Below are 18,311 nucleotides of genomic sequence, written 5' to 3'. Positions count from 1 at the left end.
AATTTAAATTTAAATTTAGGGTTAAATATGTTTTTAGTCCCTTTACTTTGAGGCCATTTTGGTTTTAGTCCATTGTCAAACTATGGTACAATTTAGTCCTTCAACTTTAGAAAACTCTGGTTTTAGTCCTTTTTACCAAAGTTTTTTAACTTTATTTGTTGTTTTAAGCACGTTTCTCAGTTAACATTGAAGTAAAAATGTGTTAAACAGTGTAAACAATCCAAATGCTATAATAAAACGTGTTTGAAACAACAAATAAAGTTAAAAAAATTTGATAAAAAACACTAAAACCAGAGTTTTCTAAAGTTTAAGAACTAAATTGTACTATAGTTTGAAAATGGACTAAAACCAAAATCGCCTCAAAGTATAGGAACTAAAAACATATTTAACCCTTAAATTTATATTATAAATTATAATTCGAAATGTAAATTTTTGTTATAAATTATATAATTCAAAATGTAAACTTATATTATAAAATTGTTTTTAAAATTTATATTATACATTGTATAATCTAAAATATTTATGGATGTTATAATCTTAAAGCACGGAGAAAAATCAAAATCTATCCTTTTCTATTAATTTCAATATATATATATATATATATATATATATATATATATATATATATATATATAATTGGAATTTTAGAAAGTATAGGTCCAGGAAAAAAACATGGGGTTGCCCAAAAAAATTCCCATTAGGATTACTTTTAGGATCTTTTGAATCCCAGTAACTTTGTCATTTCCATGTTACCACATTATTACTTTGGAATTATAAATCCCATATTATCTGGTGTCCCAACTTTTATAATGATTATTTTAAAAGAGATTACAGGAAATAAGATTCTTATATTGAATGACATTAAAAACAAATGTATGCACAGCATAACAATGAAACTCAAAATTATAATTCACAAAAATATTTTATGAAGTTTTTTAGAATTTCACACAATATTATAAACAGCATTGTCCCAATCCAAACTATATTCTATAGGCAATTAGTTATAATATAACCACAGTGATTCAAAGGTATAAACATTGCCCGAATTAAAAGCAAATTGCCACCAAAAGTTGTTTCTGTAGAAGGAAAAGTATATTCCTACAAGAATTTTCATTCCAAAGGAAGGAACCTACAAAAAATATGGAATTGTTTCCTTTATTTAAATATTGAAAATATTCTCATTACAACAGAACTTTTAAAAGAGAAATCAGCGACTCAAACTATAAACAATAAAATTACCCATCAACATTTCACCCTGAAAAACTTATCAATCTACAATACAAAGTGAAGAGAACCATGGAAACATATCAATTCAGGTGCTGTGAGATTCAAATGCTTAGTTCCACACTACTCACAGTCAATGGCAACTAACTTCTACACCATACATATAAGCATTCACTATCTAAAGATTTAACAAACTCTTCTCACCAAAAGAATAGAAATTGGTCCAAAACCGAACCAGATATTAACCTATATCTCGTCCCTCTAAAAGAAGAAAAACAGAAAAAATAAAAACTACTTAAATTCAGGTACAATGACAACGTCGTGGAACTGAAACACCGGGTGGCTTTCTTCTCTCTCGAATTATGGTTTCTTTTATCATTGGCAATTTTTGGTGAACTTTCTTCCATATGTGATTCACTGCACCATCCAAAGGCACTGGTCCAATACCACCTGGATGACCATTGTCATAGACAAAAATGGGCTGCACCCTAGCCATATTTTGGCGGAACGTAGCTTTCTGCTCTTTTGAAAAGCTTTTAAGATGATTGACCAGCCAGTTGGGTTTCAGGGCATCACTAGTTGCCACAAAAACAGAAAATTCCGAATAATCCACCATACCTTCAAATGGCAGCTCAATGTTGTCACTGACAATGACAGGTATACAAAGACTTTGTATTGCATCAAAAAGTCGGCATGAAGTCGGTGTATCTCCAGCTGGATGCAGACAAAATTCTGATGTTCTCATCCCTTTTATTGATTGATCTCGCCCAGTTGCATTAGGGAAACCTTCTTCCATTATAACACCAGGCTCATCAATCATTAGATCCCATAACTTCTCTCTAATCATACCTCCCTGAAAATTGAAATATTTGTCAATGAATGTGAAAAGCATGGAACAGATATGGTTTTTGGGTTTCACAGTTCGAAGGACCAGAATGACCATATGTATGTTGGATGAGTATAATGAATTGCTGGCTTCTCTTTACAATAAAATAAGGCATGGAATAAAATTTTCAAATGCTTTGTTGAGTGGAATGAATTAGCTTAAGTTTTATATTTGATCATGAGAAAAAAAATCCTCCAAGCATGTTAAATATTTATCACCAACACTATAGTATGACGATGAAGTGTTACAAACTAGCCCCCCAAGGCCAAATGAAGACATGAATAAAATTTGTTAACAAAACTAGATATATTAGTTAAGTTAATTATATAGGTCAAATCAATTCTTAACCTTAATACCTCTTAATACAGCTGCAAAAATCTAAAGTAAATATCTTTGCAGTGCCTAAAGGTAGGTTTGATGCATGAGGTAGGTTCTCAAAGGGTAAATCATACATTTAGAACAAAGAAAACAACGCTACACTTCTCACCAACAGAATTTTCAGTAAATCAAAATGCCATTTAATAGTCATGAATTATATTTGCCCAGATGACAGATTGATTAAAACTTCTAGTGGATGTAGGAAACTAAACGATGAAAGGGAAAAACCATAATGCTCATATTGCAACTATAAATTATAAACAAGCATTATGTTAAAATCTTTGAAGTGATTATCTATATCTATATAGCAACATATCCCACTCTTTGTGAAAAAGGCAGGAATAGAGCAACATCACAGTCACAGATAATAACTTGACGTTCAAGTTGCATACGAAGTGGCCAAATATCTTGGTATAGGTACACTAAGATTATTAAAATTCTTATCACAAAGAACGTCCAAAACATGGACGAGTGTGTCTTATGATCAGAGACAGAAAGGAGGACATTTTGCCTCAAAAAATTTCTGAGCAACAACAATACTCTAAAGAATAGAGGTGGCCAACACAACTTGTCTTTTCTGAAAAAAGTTGTAGAAACGCAGACACAGATGGCAGATCTGCTCAAATTTGTAACTTTCTTCAACCTCACCAAGGAGCAGCAGCTGAGGCATTTTTCATACAATCTTAAGTCAAAAAAAGATAAACCATATGTATCTGATGTGAAAATCCCATCAAGAACAAGTACTATTAGACAAAAGGAACAACACTCACTCAATCAGAAGTCACAAGATTTTAAAAAAATCCACAAGCTCGATTGCGATCCCAACATCAAGCAACTACAATTGTTGCTGCATCAGCCACATTTGTTCGCAATGTCCCACAATTCCAATGATGGTAACAGCAAGCACAACATAAAACACACGAAATGTACCCAAATTAAAACGGATAGTCCAATACTTACCCGGTGCCTATGTTTAGCTCCTTTGAAATACAGAAGCTGGTGACGCTCCTTGTTTTGTGACAAATCCAACCTCGGAAGCAAATGCGTGTAGGGCACAATCACATCTTTTATCACAGAAACTTGAGTATGAGGAACCACACCACTCTCAAAAGAGTTAGAACCTCTGGAGTCAAGCCTATACCAACCGCCAAAATCCACAACGAGCAAAATAGCAGGGGCAATCTCATCTTTGACATGCCACATGGCCACCGGGTCTGCCAAACAACGCTTCAGTTTTAATACCCTGAGAATCCAAAGACTAGAAATTCATAAGCCGAAACACCCTCACATTCAACGCAAAAAAAAAAAACAAAAACTGCTTCCAAAACGCACCCGTCAGCACAAACACGTGATCTCGTCCTCCGGAACGGTTCCAGGCCTCGGTGCTTCTAACGGCGTCCATGACCTCCCTCTGCCGCTTGTAATCCTCGTTCCCGGTCTTCTTCCTGAACGCGCCCTTGTTCGCTCCGAGCTGCATCTCCGCACTGAGCGTGGCGAAGAACGGAACGAAAACGACGTCGGCGAGACGCGGGTCGAGGACGCGGTTGGCGAAGGATGTGACGCGATGTTGAGGTGGGGTCATAAGGTCGCCCATGATCCAGTACTCGGCACTGTACTGTTTGATGAGAGGGTTGTCCGGGTAAGGCAGGTATTTGGCCACTGGATGTAGGGAGGGGGGATGCCGGTGATCTTCATCGGTGGAGAGTCGGGAGTCGGAGAACGAGGTCCAGTAACGGTGGAGAAGGTCGTAGTTGAGAGATCGGGGGAGGTCGGCAACGTAGACGTTGATGGTGGTAGAAGCGTGAGGGGAGGGAGAAGAGTGTAGGGTTGTGGCGGTGGGAAAGAAAAGGAATATAAAAAGTGAGAAAAGGGAGAGGAGGGTGAAGAAGAGAAACAGATTCGGAACGGTTAAGGAGGTGCTGCTCTTGTTACTCTTCGCCGTCATTGCCATCCCTTTCTCACTGTTCTCTCCCTCGGCCTCCCTGTAAGAACACAAGGTGACATAAGGTAGAAGAAAACAACAAGATGCTGTGTATTTTTTTTTTTTAAAGAAAATTATTACTTTATCTAACATATATTTTAGAGATATTATTATATTATACTCTTTCTTTAGCTTCTATTTTATCTCCCTCTCTTCTTCATTTTATATGTTCTTTTTCTTTATTTCTCTTCCTTTATAATTAATATCGAAGTAAAATGTCACGTACTTTTTAATTATTTTTTAATATTTTAATGATTAAACATTTAAATTATCTGAATTTTATTTATAAATATTATAATGTCAAATTTTGAAAGTATTTAGTTAACTTTTTATGTGCTAGAAAATAAACTATTCTTTCTAAACTAAGAACTTAAAATTTTAAAAAACTGAAGGAATTTATTAAAACAAAAAATAAAAAATAAAAAATAAATCAAACTAATACAGCTTTAAACATTGTAAATTTCCTAAAACATAATTTTTTTCAGATATATAAAGAAGTTTCAACTAATTAATGAAAAACATGAGAAGGGTAAAATGTGGCAGATAAATTAAAGAATTTTCAGATAAAAACAAAATACTATGATTGTAAACGAACAAGAAACTTAAATTGGGAGAGTAAAGTTAAGGTTTTTGAAAATGAAAATGGATACATCTTCAGAAACTTATTCAATCTATACGTTTAACACCATTAATTACGTAATACTGTAAGATCCTTACGTAGGAAAATAAAGAAATAAAAGAGAAGTCTAGAAGTATAATCGCAGTCTCCCGATGGAATAAAAACAAAATCTAAATCTTGAGCTAATGGACAGTGGTCGTCGTTGCCATCAAAATTGCATCACTGTCTTTGTTTTCTCTTCCCTTCTGAAGAATGAGGAATGCCTGAAGGTGTAATACAATAAAAGCATTATCATTATGACAGGCATGTAATATAAAAGCCTCTAATATGATCAAATCAATAAATAAAATAAACCGAAACCTCAATTGAAAGTTTCTGCTTACCACTACGCAAAAGGGAAGGAATTTATAGTGATGAGTCCCATAACATAAAGTCGATCTATCAAACAACAGAAAAACTTGAAGTAAGCGTGCCTCCATTTTCCATTCAAGAAAAGGGCACAACAAACTCCCAAAAAGCTCATGCCAAATCCAGTTTCTGTTCCAGTATAAAACCATGACCAGAATTCAGATTTATCCTCATCTTCTTTTATTTGCTTTACATAATCTTGGAAGCATGTTTTTGTAAGTGGAGGTCCACAAAGATATGTATTACCGATATAGCTAAGTTCACCGAAACCTTGGAGCTGTGTTCCTGATGGTATTTTGCCTGTGAAATTGTTGAATGACAGGTTTAAGTAACTCAAAAAGGACAGATTTGATAGAGTTTGGGGAATTTCACCCCAAAGTTGGTTTGCTGAAAAATCAAGGGACTCCAACTGGTTCATGTTTCCAATCTCATTTGGAAATTTTCCGGTTAATTTATTATGAGACAAGTTCAAGGAACATAATCCAAGGAGTCTAAACATTTGGGGAGGTAATGCTCCAGAAAAATTGTTACTTGACATATCAATCAAGTTCATAAAGTGCAGGTTTTTTCCATATTTTATTGCTTGACCCTTTGTAACCAGCTCAAGATTGTCTTCAAAGGTGTAGTAGCGACCATCAGGCAAGGGAAAGGCAAAAGAAAGCATGTGGGGTGAAGTTTTGCCGGAAACTAAGGCTGTGATATTGTGAAGGCAGTTGGGTATATGTCCTGAGATTGTGTTATCTGCAATATCCAAAACAATGAGGGAAGACATTTGGCATATATGTGGTGGGATATTTCCTGTAAAATGATTGGATCTTAATTGGAGAACTTTTGCAGCATCTGGCATCCAATTTGGTATATTTCCTGAAAAGTCGTTTTCCCGAACATTGAAGATTAACAAAGAGTGACAATTTTTCAGCGAGGAGGGAATTTCTCCATAGAGCTTATTTTCATGTACATGGAATGATGTGAGATTAGACAACAGGCCCATTGATGGTGGTATCTTACCTGTTAAATAATTGCTTCCCAAATTAACATGAACCAACGATTTCCAATTTCCCCAACAATTTGTAAGTCCTCCCGACAGACGATTAAGTGATACGTCCAAGTACACCAAATTACTTTTCCCATTCAACATCTTTTCATCACACAAGAGAGAAGACAAGTTTCCTGATAATGAGTTGTTTGACAACCGTGCAACGACCACGTTCGATGATAATCTAGGCAACCAACCCTTCAGATCATTTGATGACAAAGATATGAAAGTAGAGTTCAACAACACGTTTGACAAGTTCCCATCTATCGAATTCTGTTCTAAATTCACTTCTTTCATTCTTGACAGAAAATTCCAAAATTTTTCGCTAGCCTCAAATGATGATTCATAAATACTTAAAGATTCAAGAGACTTTTGGGTGTATAACCACTCAGGAAATTTAGTTCCTGAAAATGCAATATTTAATCGCTCAAGTTGAAAGGGAGGAATCCAGTTGGAGTCAAAATCAAAGATTAATGGTGGTAATATGAATATGCCTAACTTCTTCAATTTTGACAGTCTGACAAAAGTTTTCTCGGACACAACTCCTGTCAATCTATTTGAGGTGACCGCCAAGAAATCTAAGGATGATAAATTTCCCAAACTTATGGGAATAGATCCAGAAAACATGTTTTTTCTAAGATTAAGATATCTCAGATGTTCAAATTCTCCTAACCAATGTGGAATTGGTCCGTTGAAGTAATTACCGTGCAAGTCCAAGATTTCCAAGTGTCGAAGATTTAACAACGACTTAGGCAGTTGACCTTGTAAAAAATTTGACCCGAGGTCGATGGAAGAGATACCACTACTTAAATTGAATAGCCATTTTGGTAACACTGACTGAAAATCATTTCCAGGAAGAGAAAGAACTTTGAGTGCTGTAAAATTGGCAAATTGAAGAGACGGACTCAAGTCTTTAAGATGACAATGATGCATGTGGAGCTCTAAAAGTGATGGAAGCTTGATGACTGATTGAAGCCAGTTGGTTTCCTTGTGAAGATCAATGCCATCGAGGTTAAGATATTTCAAGAAGGAAAAATGAGAAAGCCATTGAAGGCTAGTGTTGGCATCAAAGTTGAATGATAAATCAAGATAACGAAGAACTGAAGAGTTTACACATCTATGGGAAGGAGTAGTAGTAGATAGATTATGACAATTTTGGGCATACACATGAGAACCAAATTGGATAGTTGAGAAGTTGTTATTACTCAAATTCAAGTGATATAGAAATTCAAACTCCAGGACAAACAAGGATAGGTAAATGGAACCTGTGAGGCAGTGTGATTTATCCATTTTATCAGTGTAAGTTGGAAGAGTTGTGTTACAAGGAAGACTGAGTAAAGTGACTCTACTTGTGAAATTGTCACACATGACTCCTTTCCATTCGCAACAATCGTGTTGAGTTGACCATGAAAAGAGCACACCTGCTGGATCTTCGATTCCTTGCTTGAACTTTAAGAGAGCATCCTTGTCTTTCTTGTTGCAGCGAATATTGGAGTTGCACGTGACAGTATAGAACATGATTGTGCATAGCAAACAGGCAAAGATAATTGCAAGCAGAGGAGGAAATGTATTCATGGTCTGAACCTTGATTGAGTGGAACTCTACACTTGTAACATTCTGAGTTTGTCTTGATATTATAAAATGAAGGAGTTAGGGAGGATGAGTTGATAAAGAACAACTCTATTTATACTGTTGAAAAGTTTGGACTTTGACGCATTATATTTTAGTAAAGGTAGAATGAACTTTTGTATTTTTGTAAAAAAGATAAAAGTGAAAAATAAATAATAAATAATTTCAAATGAATACAAAATTTTTGTGTCGGTCAAAATATCATTTTTCATGTTCATATCTGGATAACAGGATGAATGAGAAAATATTATTACCATTGCAACTGTTTGTGCAGCTCAATCTCCCTGTATTTGTACGCGCATGACAGAATATGTTCCCCACACTATGGAGTGAGAAATTTCAATCCTTAAAACCTCATTTATTATGATGCCCAAGTCACATGGAGTGAGAAATTTCAAAAATCAAAGTCTTCCTCTCTACAGCGATAGTATGTAAATTAATAGCTCTATCAAGTTATATTTTATAATTAATATTTAAATTTCAATTAAAACATAAATATCAAAGTAGTTTAATTCAGTATTATAACAGAATGTAAATGTAGGATAAATCCCACTGTTGATGGGGTGAGACAGAAATTTGATAGAGTGTACAAGCAATAACCTTATATGAATGGTTGGATGTGTAATATTGTTAAGATTGCTGCAGGGTAATTAGTGTTACAGTCAAACAAAACTGTCTTCCCAAAATTATCAATTTCCTTCAGCTAATAGAATAACGACATTTTTAGCAATTACAAATCACCAATAGAATTACATTTGTTATTAGTTATTAACTTTTCTAACGAAAAAGTTATGCTTTTTTTCTTTTTTTATTATTTTGAGTTTTGTCATAACCGATAAAATATCTTATATTAATTCGCTCTTATATACAAACTAGAATACACAGTAAAATTCTCATTTGTCTATCCTTTTTATCAATTCATATATGTACTTACAATTATTACTTACTGAAAATAATTTGTTAACATAGATCTGTTTAAATTGTCTTTCAGATTAAGCTTGTGTTCTTTTTAATGGATTTGAGGGAGATGATTTGGGGGAGATGATTTGAGTGGATTTGAAAGTAATTTTTTTGTTGTTTTTTTGAGTAGATTTGTGGGTAATTGAGAGTGGATTTGAGGGTAAAGTTTGTAAGAATTAGTGTAGGATTTGATTGATGTGATAGAATTAAAAAATTTGTTTAATTGATAGAAATGAAAGATTACCAAAATGTCCCTAATTATTTTAGTAATATAAAATGTTATTTTTTAATGTTATAGTTAAATGTATAAATGTTAATAAAGAAAGGAAATTAATTAATAATAATTAAAATTAATTTTTAAAATATTATAAAAATTATAATATAGTAAAATAAATATTTTTTAAAATGTAATATATTTTTAAAATGCCAACAATCACAGAGGTTCTAATGGGGTGCATCAGTTCTTCATCTCTAATGATCACTAACCGCCTCAACACCACCAAAAATTCATCTCAGACTTCACTGTCCCTTCAATCAATAGACAACCCATCCTCTGCATTCAACCCAACAACATCTGCCAATTACTCTCCGGCCAACACACTCCACAACTGTAACCACACCGGCATCCACAAATCACCATCATCTCCGATTATCTCCAACCAACCTCTTACCCCCTTTTGAATTCCTCCATTCACGCAACAACCAAATTCCTCCTCATAATGGACGCTGCATGGATTTCAACATGATATCACACATCTTCAATCTTCATTGTTGCGACGGAGCAAAGTCTGAAACCACCGGCAATCGGTGACTGCCACCGCAAACAGCCCCTGCCATCCAAAAACGGAACGTGGGATCGGATACCGCAATACCGTATCCGGATAAGGTACCATTTGCAGAACGTTTCCCGGATCCGGTTACGGGAACTTGTATCCGGATAAGGATCCCTCTCCATTCTTCTTCAAAACGTGGATCCGGATACGTTAACACTGTATCCGGATAAGGCTCCCTTCCTTCACCGCAAACTTCTTCCCCCCCATTTCTGCATGCGTTTTGGTCTTTTATTATTTACTTTAATATTAGGATTTTTTATTATTAAAATGGGTTGAAATTTTTAAGATTGGCAGAGGGCATTTAGGTATTTTAAGTAGAAATCAGCTCAAATCTTTACATATTAGAGAGATCCACGATACAGTGCAAAATATAGAACATCCAATCAAATCAGCGCATTTCCGCTCTCTGAAATTGGCTCAAGCGAACACGATTTCAAAATTCATCCGAACTCTCAAATTCGCTTGAACAATGTTATCTGTTCACTGCGTAAGTGTTTCTTCAAACAATCTTAACTAATTAATATTTTTTGAAGAAAAATGATAAATATTATAATTAATATGATAAACTAATAATATTTTTTGAATAAACTATTTTTTATTCAGATAAGAGAATACGTACGATAAACACAAATTACAGAATTCTCTCTCCAAACATTAATTACCGAAGTGATAAATAACTAAATAAAAATAAAAATATTAATCTCTAAAATACTTAAAATAATTTCAAAAATAGAAACAATTACTGATAAATTTAATTTCACCCATTTTATAGTGGAAAGGAGTGTGTGTTTTTTTTTTCTTATTATTTGGGTATATTTTCATATATATTCATTTCTACGTTTTGTCTTTTACTCTTCCTATCTCTATATGGATTTTTCATTTTCAATTACAAAATTATAATGATACTTATAAAATGAAAGCTTTCACTATTAAGCAATAAACCACTTCATTGATTTTTTTTTTCAATAAAAATCCAGCAGATGCTTTTTCATAAAGAGCGATTAAAGAAATGAAGAAGCATTCAGGCAAAACTGTCACTGCATTATGCCTTTGGGGATGACATGATCAAAAGGGAAGAAACTCCAATCAATAGGCATTAGCATCAACACAAAAAGCAGTAAATAGTACTAAAAAACACAAGCATGTAAAGAAATTTTTTAAGCTAATTTCTAATGCTGCAGTTTAATGCAACCTGCATTCAGGAATAGTCAAACTATCCAGTACAGCCCAGCCAAAGGATACATCATGCGTTGGTAAAAAGAAGGTAAACTTGACAGCCACATCTTTTAAAGTCTGCAGTTCCATTACCAGCATTCTTAACTATAGTGTCCAAAAAACGAGTGCCACTAAACAGGTAGAGGTTATGAATAACAACAAAACTCAGACCTCGTCCTCGTGAAGAAGCATATTTGGAATGCCCTTGTTAACAGGAAAACGTCGTCCAGTCTCAGGGCAAACAAGAGCCCCTTCCTCAAGGTGGAGTTCCAAGAGAGCATGGTGAAACCTGTTCAGAAATTCATCAGAGTCCAGAATGGAAGAGTCGACCTCCTCAGGTAGTTCAGTGTATCCCATGGCCCGTGATGCATCAACAAAAGCTTTCCAATCAACCTTCTCAAACATCTTTTTCAGAAACTCGCTATTCATTTCCACAGTCTTTTCCACCACTTTCTCTGCTTCAATGCGCAATGGGAATCCATTCACCACACCCTTTATGTTCGATGACAGCATGTTATGTGTTAGCAGTCTCATCTTTACGTACAAGTCAGAATATCACCAGCAACACTTGAAACTAAGCCCTACAAATTCAAAATACAAATAAACACAATCAAGCATCATCCCTACTAATTCCAGTGAATCAAGTTTGTTTTCGGTTTCGTTGCTTCTTCACGGGGTTAGAAGTTTGAACAAATCAAATATATAAGCAAAATAAAAATAAATGCAATTAAAAAGAAGGAAAAAATTCTTTACCAAAGTACAAGTTTTATCACCACTGCTAAATTATTAATTTTCTTTAAAATAAATCCTTAAGAAAATCTATAGTAACCAATTTATGCAAGTATCACTTAAGTGGCCATTGTTATCACATATTAGCAATCAATCAGTCATAACAACCTTACGATAAACATAGCATCATGAATTTCTTTCACGTAGCCACGTAACAACTCGCAACTTAAACATCTGAGAGGGTAGATAGAATTAAATTTACTTAAGAACTATCTAGATTATCCAGAGAAACTAGGCCACTTACTGCATCGAACAGCACCGCTTTCAAAGTAACTTGTACGACAAAGTTTATTATTGTTTTATACCAACCCAATTCCTTACTTATGCTCGTTCTGTTTTTTAATTCCGTTGCATTTCAAGAGAACCAACCTAATACATCCTGTACCATCCCGGTTGCTCAGGTCCGACCGGAAGGTTGAACCCGAATCCGAAAAAAGAAAGATAACACTCCGAAGACCAACCCTATACTGAAGTTTGTTTCAGAAAATGAATAAAGCGGCCATGGATCGACCCAAACACATGTGGTACCTCCTTTCTGCTGATTGGAGAGTTTTAAAGATAGAACAAAATTATTGGTTCAAGACTCTTAGGAGGTTTTGTATAACAGATTACCATAATTTAGAAGATATTATAGTAAAAGATACAATTCCCTTTATCTTTTGAATCGAACTACTCATTTTCTTGTTCTTTTGTTCATAATCTCCAAACTCTAGACCAGAACACATCCAAAGCATATTCCAGTCCAATTCTAGCTAAATGTTCCGCTCAGTCTACAGATGCATTAAAATCCCAACACAGAATCATACTGTCCGTAACAATAGGTCCATATTCAAAATCCACTTTGAAAGTATACACAATCTGATCAAACTTCTCAGTCCACTTAACGTTTAAGAAGGTATATAAACAGAATAAACAAAGCAATGATGCAGACTTTCATCAAACAAAATTGATAGAGTTCAATTTACAAAATACGGAATTGGTCAGCATGCAATCACCTTTCACGATTTAATTTACAAGACCGTACGCAGTAAAAGTGGAGAACAGCACAAGTATCAAAGCTAACAGGGAACAGACTCGTCTATCACTATTTTCAAGTTTCAAAATCTTGAACCCATTAATTTAGATAGACAAAAAGGAAAGCCACTAATTTAGGTATTTTCTTGTCCTCTTTCGGTTGATTAATTCGTGCACGAAGTATTGAACTATGATCCCTGAACCCTACAAGAGAAAGAGATTCCTGCGAAACAAGAAAGAGAAATAGAGGTACCTGAAGGCTACGCTACGGCGAAGGGCGTTGACAGCAAAGTTGGCGGTAGCGTTGCGAGCTCCAAAATCGCACTACGGCTCTGTGCGGCGGCGAGGTGGTATGGGTATATGGGTAACGAGGTAATCTATGTTCTTTAAAAGACCATGGAGATAGGAATTCTTATTTTAATATAAAAATACACTTATTTTTTGCTATATTTTCGAGATTTATTTAGATTATTAAATTTTTAAAAATATTTTACGATTTAAAATTTATGTTAGTTTGGCCTTTTAGAAATAATAGCAGAGTCTTTTTCTTATTATGAGTATTTTTAGAGGATTCAAAATATAAATCTTATATGACGTTCCATATCAATTATTATCGTATTAAGTTTGAAAGTCATGATTATTAAAATGTTTAATTTCTCATTGTGTTAAATGATTCAATATAATATTTTTTTTAAACTTAGTTTTAATTCGGAAAAATAAGATTCTTAAACGAAAATAATTTGATGAAAAATTTAATAAAAAGATCATTGAGGTGATACATTATTTATTGATAATTTTATTTTAAATCTTAATTAAATTTCTAAGTATATCGTAAATTTAACGTTAAATTTTATTGATTTACCGAGTATTCAAATTTTATATTTTTATAGTTAATATAAATAGTGTTATGGCTAATATAATGATAATTGACTTTATTCATAATTAAGAATAAAATCTTGCACTTTTTAATCTCACATTTCTTAAGACACTAAAACAGGTAAACACGATAATTATATAACAGTCACTCGTTAATTAACATAAACTTAATTAAAAATATTAACATGTGTCTCACCTAAAGGAATGTATAAAACCATGTTTTCCTTGTAACAATGGTACAATTATTAACATTAACAGTATCTATTTTGTCCTATTGTAAAAAAGATCAAAGTGATCAAAATTGACAAAAATCAGGAACTTATTTTAAAAAAAAAAAGTAAAATTGTATTTAAGTCATTCTTAAATGTAATTAATAGTAAATGTGGCGTAAGAAAGAGAGGTAAGTTGTAGTCCAAGAATCTCTTAGAACAATAAGTGAGAAAAAGTAAAGACAGTGTTACACATGGTAATTTTGTCAAATGACTAATGTCACTCACAAATCTCTTCTTGATCAACACGTGAGATGGGATGAAAGGACGGATCTTCTTGCATTTCCGCACTCTCCATAGTCTTAAATTTACTACAAAAGAAAACAAAATATCTACTGATGTTTTGTCTAAAGAGTGAATCAATTCAAAAGAACACACACTTTGATTATTAAGAGATCGGCTTTTATTGATGTTTTAACGTTTTTTATTTTATAAGGAATAATCCACTTTTGGCTTGTATTGATGTTAAAAACTGTATATTTCCTATAAAGAATGAGAAACACCAAAAGATGTAAGATAATAATAAAATAAAAGCATTATTGTTCTCATAAATTCTGACACAGCAACGGCTTGTAAATGTTATTATGTAAGGGCTTCATAAAAAGAAAATACTCAGCATCAAAATATCCTATAATACAAAAACGATCTCACATAAATCAAATGAAATCTCGACTGAAAGGTTTTACTTACCTCTATGGCCATGTTTAGCAGAAGGAGTTTATATTGTTGACAACCATGACACAAAGTCGGTCTCTTAAGTCATTAAGAGACTTGACGTTAGCTTCTCTCCATTTTCGATTTAAGAGAATGGCACAGAAAACTCCCAAAAAGCCTGTCACAAATCCAGATTTTAGACCAATATGAAACCATGGAAAAAATTCAGATTCATCTCCATCTTCATTTATTGGCTTTCTGTCTTTATCTGACAACTTGAAGCATACTTTTGTAAGTGGAGGTCCACAAAGATCAGAATTGCCTGTGTAGCTGAGTTCACTAAATCCCTGAAGTTGTGTGCCTGATGGTATACTACCTGTGAGATTGTTGAATGACAGGTTTAAATAACTGAGAAAGGACAATTTGGACAGGGCCTGAGGAATTTCACCCGAAAACTGATTCATAGAAAAATCAAGGGATTCCAAATTTTTCATGTTGCCAATTTCGTTAGGTATTTTTCCTGTTAATTTATTGTGCGACAAGTTCAGGGAACACAATCCCAAGAGGCTAAACATTTGGACAGGAATTTTTCCAGATAAATTGTTACTTGACATATCAATTAAGTTCATAAATTTCAAGTTATTGTCATATTCTAATACCCGGCCTTTTACAACCAGCTCAAGACTTTCTCTAAAGAAGTAAAAACTTCTATTTGAGAAACTGTAATGTAGGGTTGTTGAATACTCCCTGTGGGAAGCATTGTTGACAACTAAGGCTGTGATATTACTTAGGCAGGTGGGTATGTGTCCTGAGATTCTGTTATCTGCAATATCCAAAATAAAGAGGGAAGACATTTGGCAGATTTGTGCTGGGATGTTACCGCTAAAATGATTGGATCTTAATTGGAGAGCCTTTGCAGCATGCGGTATCCAATTTGGTATATTTCCTGTAAAGTTATTTTCACGAACATTGAAGATCAGTATATGGCAATTTTGTAGCGATGGAGGAATCTCTCCGTAGAGCTTATTCTCATGCAGATGTAGCGAGGCAAGATTAGATAACACACCCATTGATATGGGTATTTTGCCAGTTAAATTATTGCTTCCCAAATTAACATGAATCAATGATTTCCAGTTCTCCCAGCAACTTGTAAGACCTCCAGATAAATGATTCAGAGATATATCCAAGTACACCAAATTGCTTTTCCCATTCAGCATCTTATGATCACACAAGAGGGGAGAGATACTTCCTGATAATGAGTTGTTTGATAACCCGACAACAGCTACATTCGAGGATAATCGAGGCAGGGAACCTTTCAAACCATTTGATGACAAACGTACCACTGTAGAGTTCAACAATATGTTTGATAGGTTCCCATCTATCGAATTATCTTCTAAAGAAAGTTCGGACACCCTTGACACAAAATTCCAAAATTTGTCTGGGGCCTGAAACGATGATCCATAAATAGATAAACCTTGAATAGATCTTTGAGTATATAACCATGCAGGGAGGTGGGGACCTGAAAATGAGAGCCCTAGGTTCTCAAGTTGAAAGGGTGGAATCCAGTGGGAGTCAAAATCAAAGATTAATGGTGGTGAAGAGTATATATCCAAGTTCTTTAATTTTGACATTTTGGCAAAATTTCTCTCTGACACAACTCCTGTGAATTGATTGGACTCAACATTCAAGTAAGTTAAGGATGATAGATTTCCCAAACTTTTGGGAATAAATCCAGAAAACATGTTTCCTCCGAGAAAAAGATATTGTAGATGGTCAAGTTCACCTATGCAATCTGGTATTGATCCATTGAGGTCATTGTTTTCCAAATGCAGGTCTTCCAAATGTTGAAGATTTAACAATACCTTAGGAAGTTGTCCTGTTAAAGAACATGACCCAAGAAAAACATCAGAGAGACCACAACTAAGATTGAATAACCATTTAGGCAACTCTGAGTGAAATTTATTTCCTGATAGATCAAGAATTTTGAGTGCAGTAAAATTAGCATGTTGAAGAGATGGACTCAAATCTTTAAGTTGGCAATAACTCATGTAGAGCTCTGAAAGCAATGGTAGCGTGGTGACTATTTGAAGCCAGTTAGTTTCCATGTGAAGATCAACGAAACTGATCTGAAGATATTCCAAGGAGGGGATGCGAAAAAGAAATTGAAGACTATTTATGACAAGATTCTCGTTAAGAGCCAGATCAAGATGACGAAGAGTTGATGAGTTGAGATATTGCCGAGGACGGATAGATACAGATAGGTTATAATAATTCTGATTATGCACAGAATCAAACTGGATAGCTAAGAAGTCGTTATTTCTCAAATCCAAGTAGTTTAGAAATTCCAACTCCATTAACAGGGAAAGGGAAAAGGTACCTGTGAGGCAGTGTGATTTATCTTCTTTTTCAATATAATTAGGAAGACTTGTAGAACATGGGAGACTGAGCTGAGTGACTCTACTGTTGATTGTGTCACACTTAACTCCTCTCCATTCACAACAATCTTGTTGAGTGGACCATGAAGAAAGTACGCCTGATGGATCCATGACTCCTTTCTTGAAGTTTAAGAGAGTTTGTGTATCTTTTTTGCTGCAGCGATTATTGAAGTTGCAAGTGCCAGCATGAAACATCATTGTGCATAGCAAACATGCAAAGATGAATGCATATGGAGAAGAAGATGTATCCATGGTTAGGAGAGAAAGAAAAGGCAAGGTAGGAGGGATGGACTTCAACTTCATTCAGAGTAACATATTTATACAAGTGAAAGTTAGTCTTCATAATCATTACTATTATCCATAATAAAATTATGTTTACCAAAATGTATTTTAACGAGTTGTACAAAGAAATTTCATCGGGTGGTGTCCATACCATACCGGTCAATACTTCAGAATTTTTTGTTCTAAATTTTTTATGTATATTTACTTGATAAAAGGTAAGTGTTTATTTTTGTCAACATGAGACATGAAAGATGAAGCAAAATAAAATAGTGATTCATGAAAGAAAAATAAAAAGAAATAAGACATATTGATTATTGGTTAAATAAGACAGTTTTATTATCTTTTCATAAGTGTGTACTACCTCTATTATAGAGTTAGCAGTAATTCAATGAAACCTACACCAAAGCATTTTTTTTTCTCTGTTTTTCTAACCTTTCACACTGAAAACTCAATTTATTTCTGAGAGGTACTTCACAGTGTTACTTTTGACTAGTTTTGGAAAGAAAGTTAATGAGAAAAATGGTAACATATCGTGTCTATTAAGTATAGGATTCATTTTACATTTGTTATTCACGTTGTTTTTGACTATTTGAAACATGTGCAACAAACACTAACCATTTTTGGTTAGTCGCTTTAAACAATTCCTCTCAAGTACATTGCTTTTGTAGGCGAAATGATATTTCAACACCCTTATTTGACACTACTTTGACACTGGACAGGTGTCAATGTGTCATTGGGTGTTTTTCTTTTAAAAAATATATTCTTTTTAATTCTGAAGGAAGGGCAAAGTTGGAATGAAATTAGATTTATTTTCAATTTCGCG

At 34.0% G+C, this 18,311-nt stretch overlaps 4 protein-coding genes across 5 annotated transcripts; all 4 read right to left on the bottom strand.

Annotated features, from left to right (window-relative positions):
• Window positions 1-1,221: 1,221 nt before the first annotated feature.
• Window positions 1,222-4,520, bottom strand: LOC106769650 (probable arabinosyltransferase ARAD2). Its single transcript, XM_014655357.2, has 3 exons — window positions 3,821-4,520; window positions 3,449-3,702; window positions 1,222-2,077 (listed from the first exon to the last, which is right to left on the bottom strand). Exons 1-3 carry the CDS (start codon window positions 4,437-4,439, stop codon window positions 1,526-1,528), a joined length of 1,425 nt encoding a protein of 474 aa, XP_014510843.1. The 5' UTR covers window positions 4,440-4,520; the 3' UTR covers window positions 1,222-1,525.
• Window positions 4,521-5,129: 609 nt separating this feature from the next.
• LOC106770625 (probable leucine-rich repeat receptor-like protein kinase At1g35710) lies at window positions 5,130-8,186 on the bottom strand. 2 transcript variants are annotated; one of them, XM_014656424.2, is made up of 2 exons: window positions 5,472-8,186; window positions 5,130-5,351 (listed from the first exon to the last, which is right to left on the bottom strand). In XM_014656424.2, the coding sequence occupies exon 1, from the start codon at window positions 8,105-8,107 to the stop codon at window positions 5,474-5,476; it is 2,634 nt and encodes an 877-aa protein (XP_014511910.1). In that variant the 5' UTR covers window positions 8,108-8,186; the 3' UTR covers window positions 5,130-5,351; window positions 5,472-5,473. The 2 variants fall into 2 exon arrangements, with proteins under 2 accessions (XP_014511910.1, XP_022640626.1); XM_022784905.1 differs by having other exon boundaries at window positions 6,505-8,186.
• Window positions 8,187-11,016: 2,830 nt separating this feature from the next.
• LOC106771102 (multifunctional methyltransferase subunit TRM112-like protein At1g22270) lies at window positions 11,017-13,370 on the bottom strand. Its single transcript, XM_014657006.2, has 2 exons — window positions 13,226-13,370; window positions 11,017-11,750 (listed from the first exon to the last, which is right to left on the bottom strand). The coding sequence occupies exon 2, from the start codon at window positions 11,701-11,703 to the stop codon at window positions 11,335-11,337; it is 369 nt and encodes a 122-aa protein (XP_014512492.1). The 5' UTR covers window positions 11,704-11,750; window positions 13,226-13,370; the 3' UTR covers window positions 11,017-11,334.
• A 2,188-nt stretch (window positions 13,371-15,558) lies between these two features.
• Window positions 15,559-17,458, bottom strand: LOC106770624 (DNA damage-repair/toleration protein DRT100-like). The gene is made up of 2 exons (XM_022784826.1): window positions 15,740-17,458; window positions 15,559-15,594 (listed from the first exon to the last, which is right to left on the bottom strand). The coding sequence occupies exons 1-2, from the start codon at window positions 17,456-17,458 to the stop codon at window positions 15,559-15,561; spliced, it is 1,755 nt and encodes a 584-aa protein (XP_022640547.1).
• Window positions 17,459-18,311: the final 853 nt, after the last annotated feature.

This window comes from Vigna radiata, chromosome 8 (assembly GCF_000741045.1).
Source record: "Vigna radiata var. radiata cultivar VC1973A chromosome 8, Vradiata_ver6, whole genome shotgun sequence".
Taxonomy (NCBI): domain Eukaryota; kingdom Viridiplantae; phylum Streptophyta; class Magnoliopsida; order Fabales; family Fabaceae; genus Vigna; species Vigna radiata.
Note: the sequence above shows the minus strand (reverse complement) of the source record. Positions and strands in the feature narration are given on the sequence as shown.

Excerpts from the sequence above, each read along its gene's own strand:
- LOC106769650 (XM_014655357.2), bottom strand. The coding sequence starts at position 4,439 with ATGGCAATGACGGCGAAGAGTAACAAGAGCAGCACCTCCTTAACCGTT. Across the intron at positions 3,703-3,820 it reads TCACGTGTTTGTGCTGACGG|ACCCGGTGGCCATGTGGCAT; the intron begins GTGCGTTTTGGA and ends GTTGTTTGGCAG. Across the intron at positions 2,078-3,448 it reads GAGCTAAACATAGGCACCGG|GGAGGTATGATTAGAGAGAA; the intron begins GTAAGTATTGGA and ends TTCAATTTTCAG.
- LOC106770625 (XM_014656424.2), bottom strand. The coding sequence starts at position 8,107 with ATGAATACATTTCCTCCTCTGCTTGCAATTATCTTTGCCTGTTTGCTA.
- LOC106771102 (XM_014657006.2), bottom strand. The coding sequence starts at position 11,703 with ATGAGACTGCTAACACATAACATGCTGTCATCGAACATAAAGGGTGTG.
- LOC106770624 (XM_022784826.1), bottom strand. The coding sequence starts at position 17,458 with ATGGATACATCTTCTTCTCCATATGCATTCATCTTTGCATGTTTGCTA. Across the intron at positions 15,595-15,739 it reads GCCATATACTGATCTTCAAT|ATAACAGAATCTCAGGACAC; the intron begins GTTCGTGAAAAT and ends TGGATATTGCAG.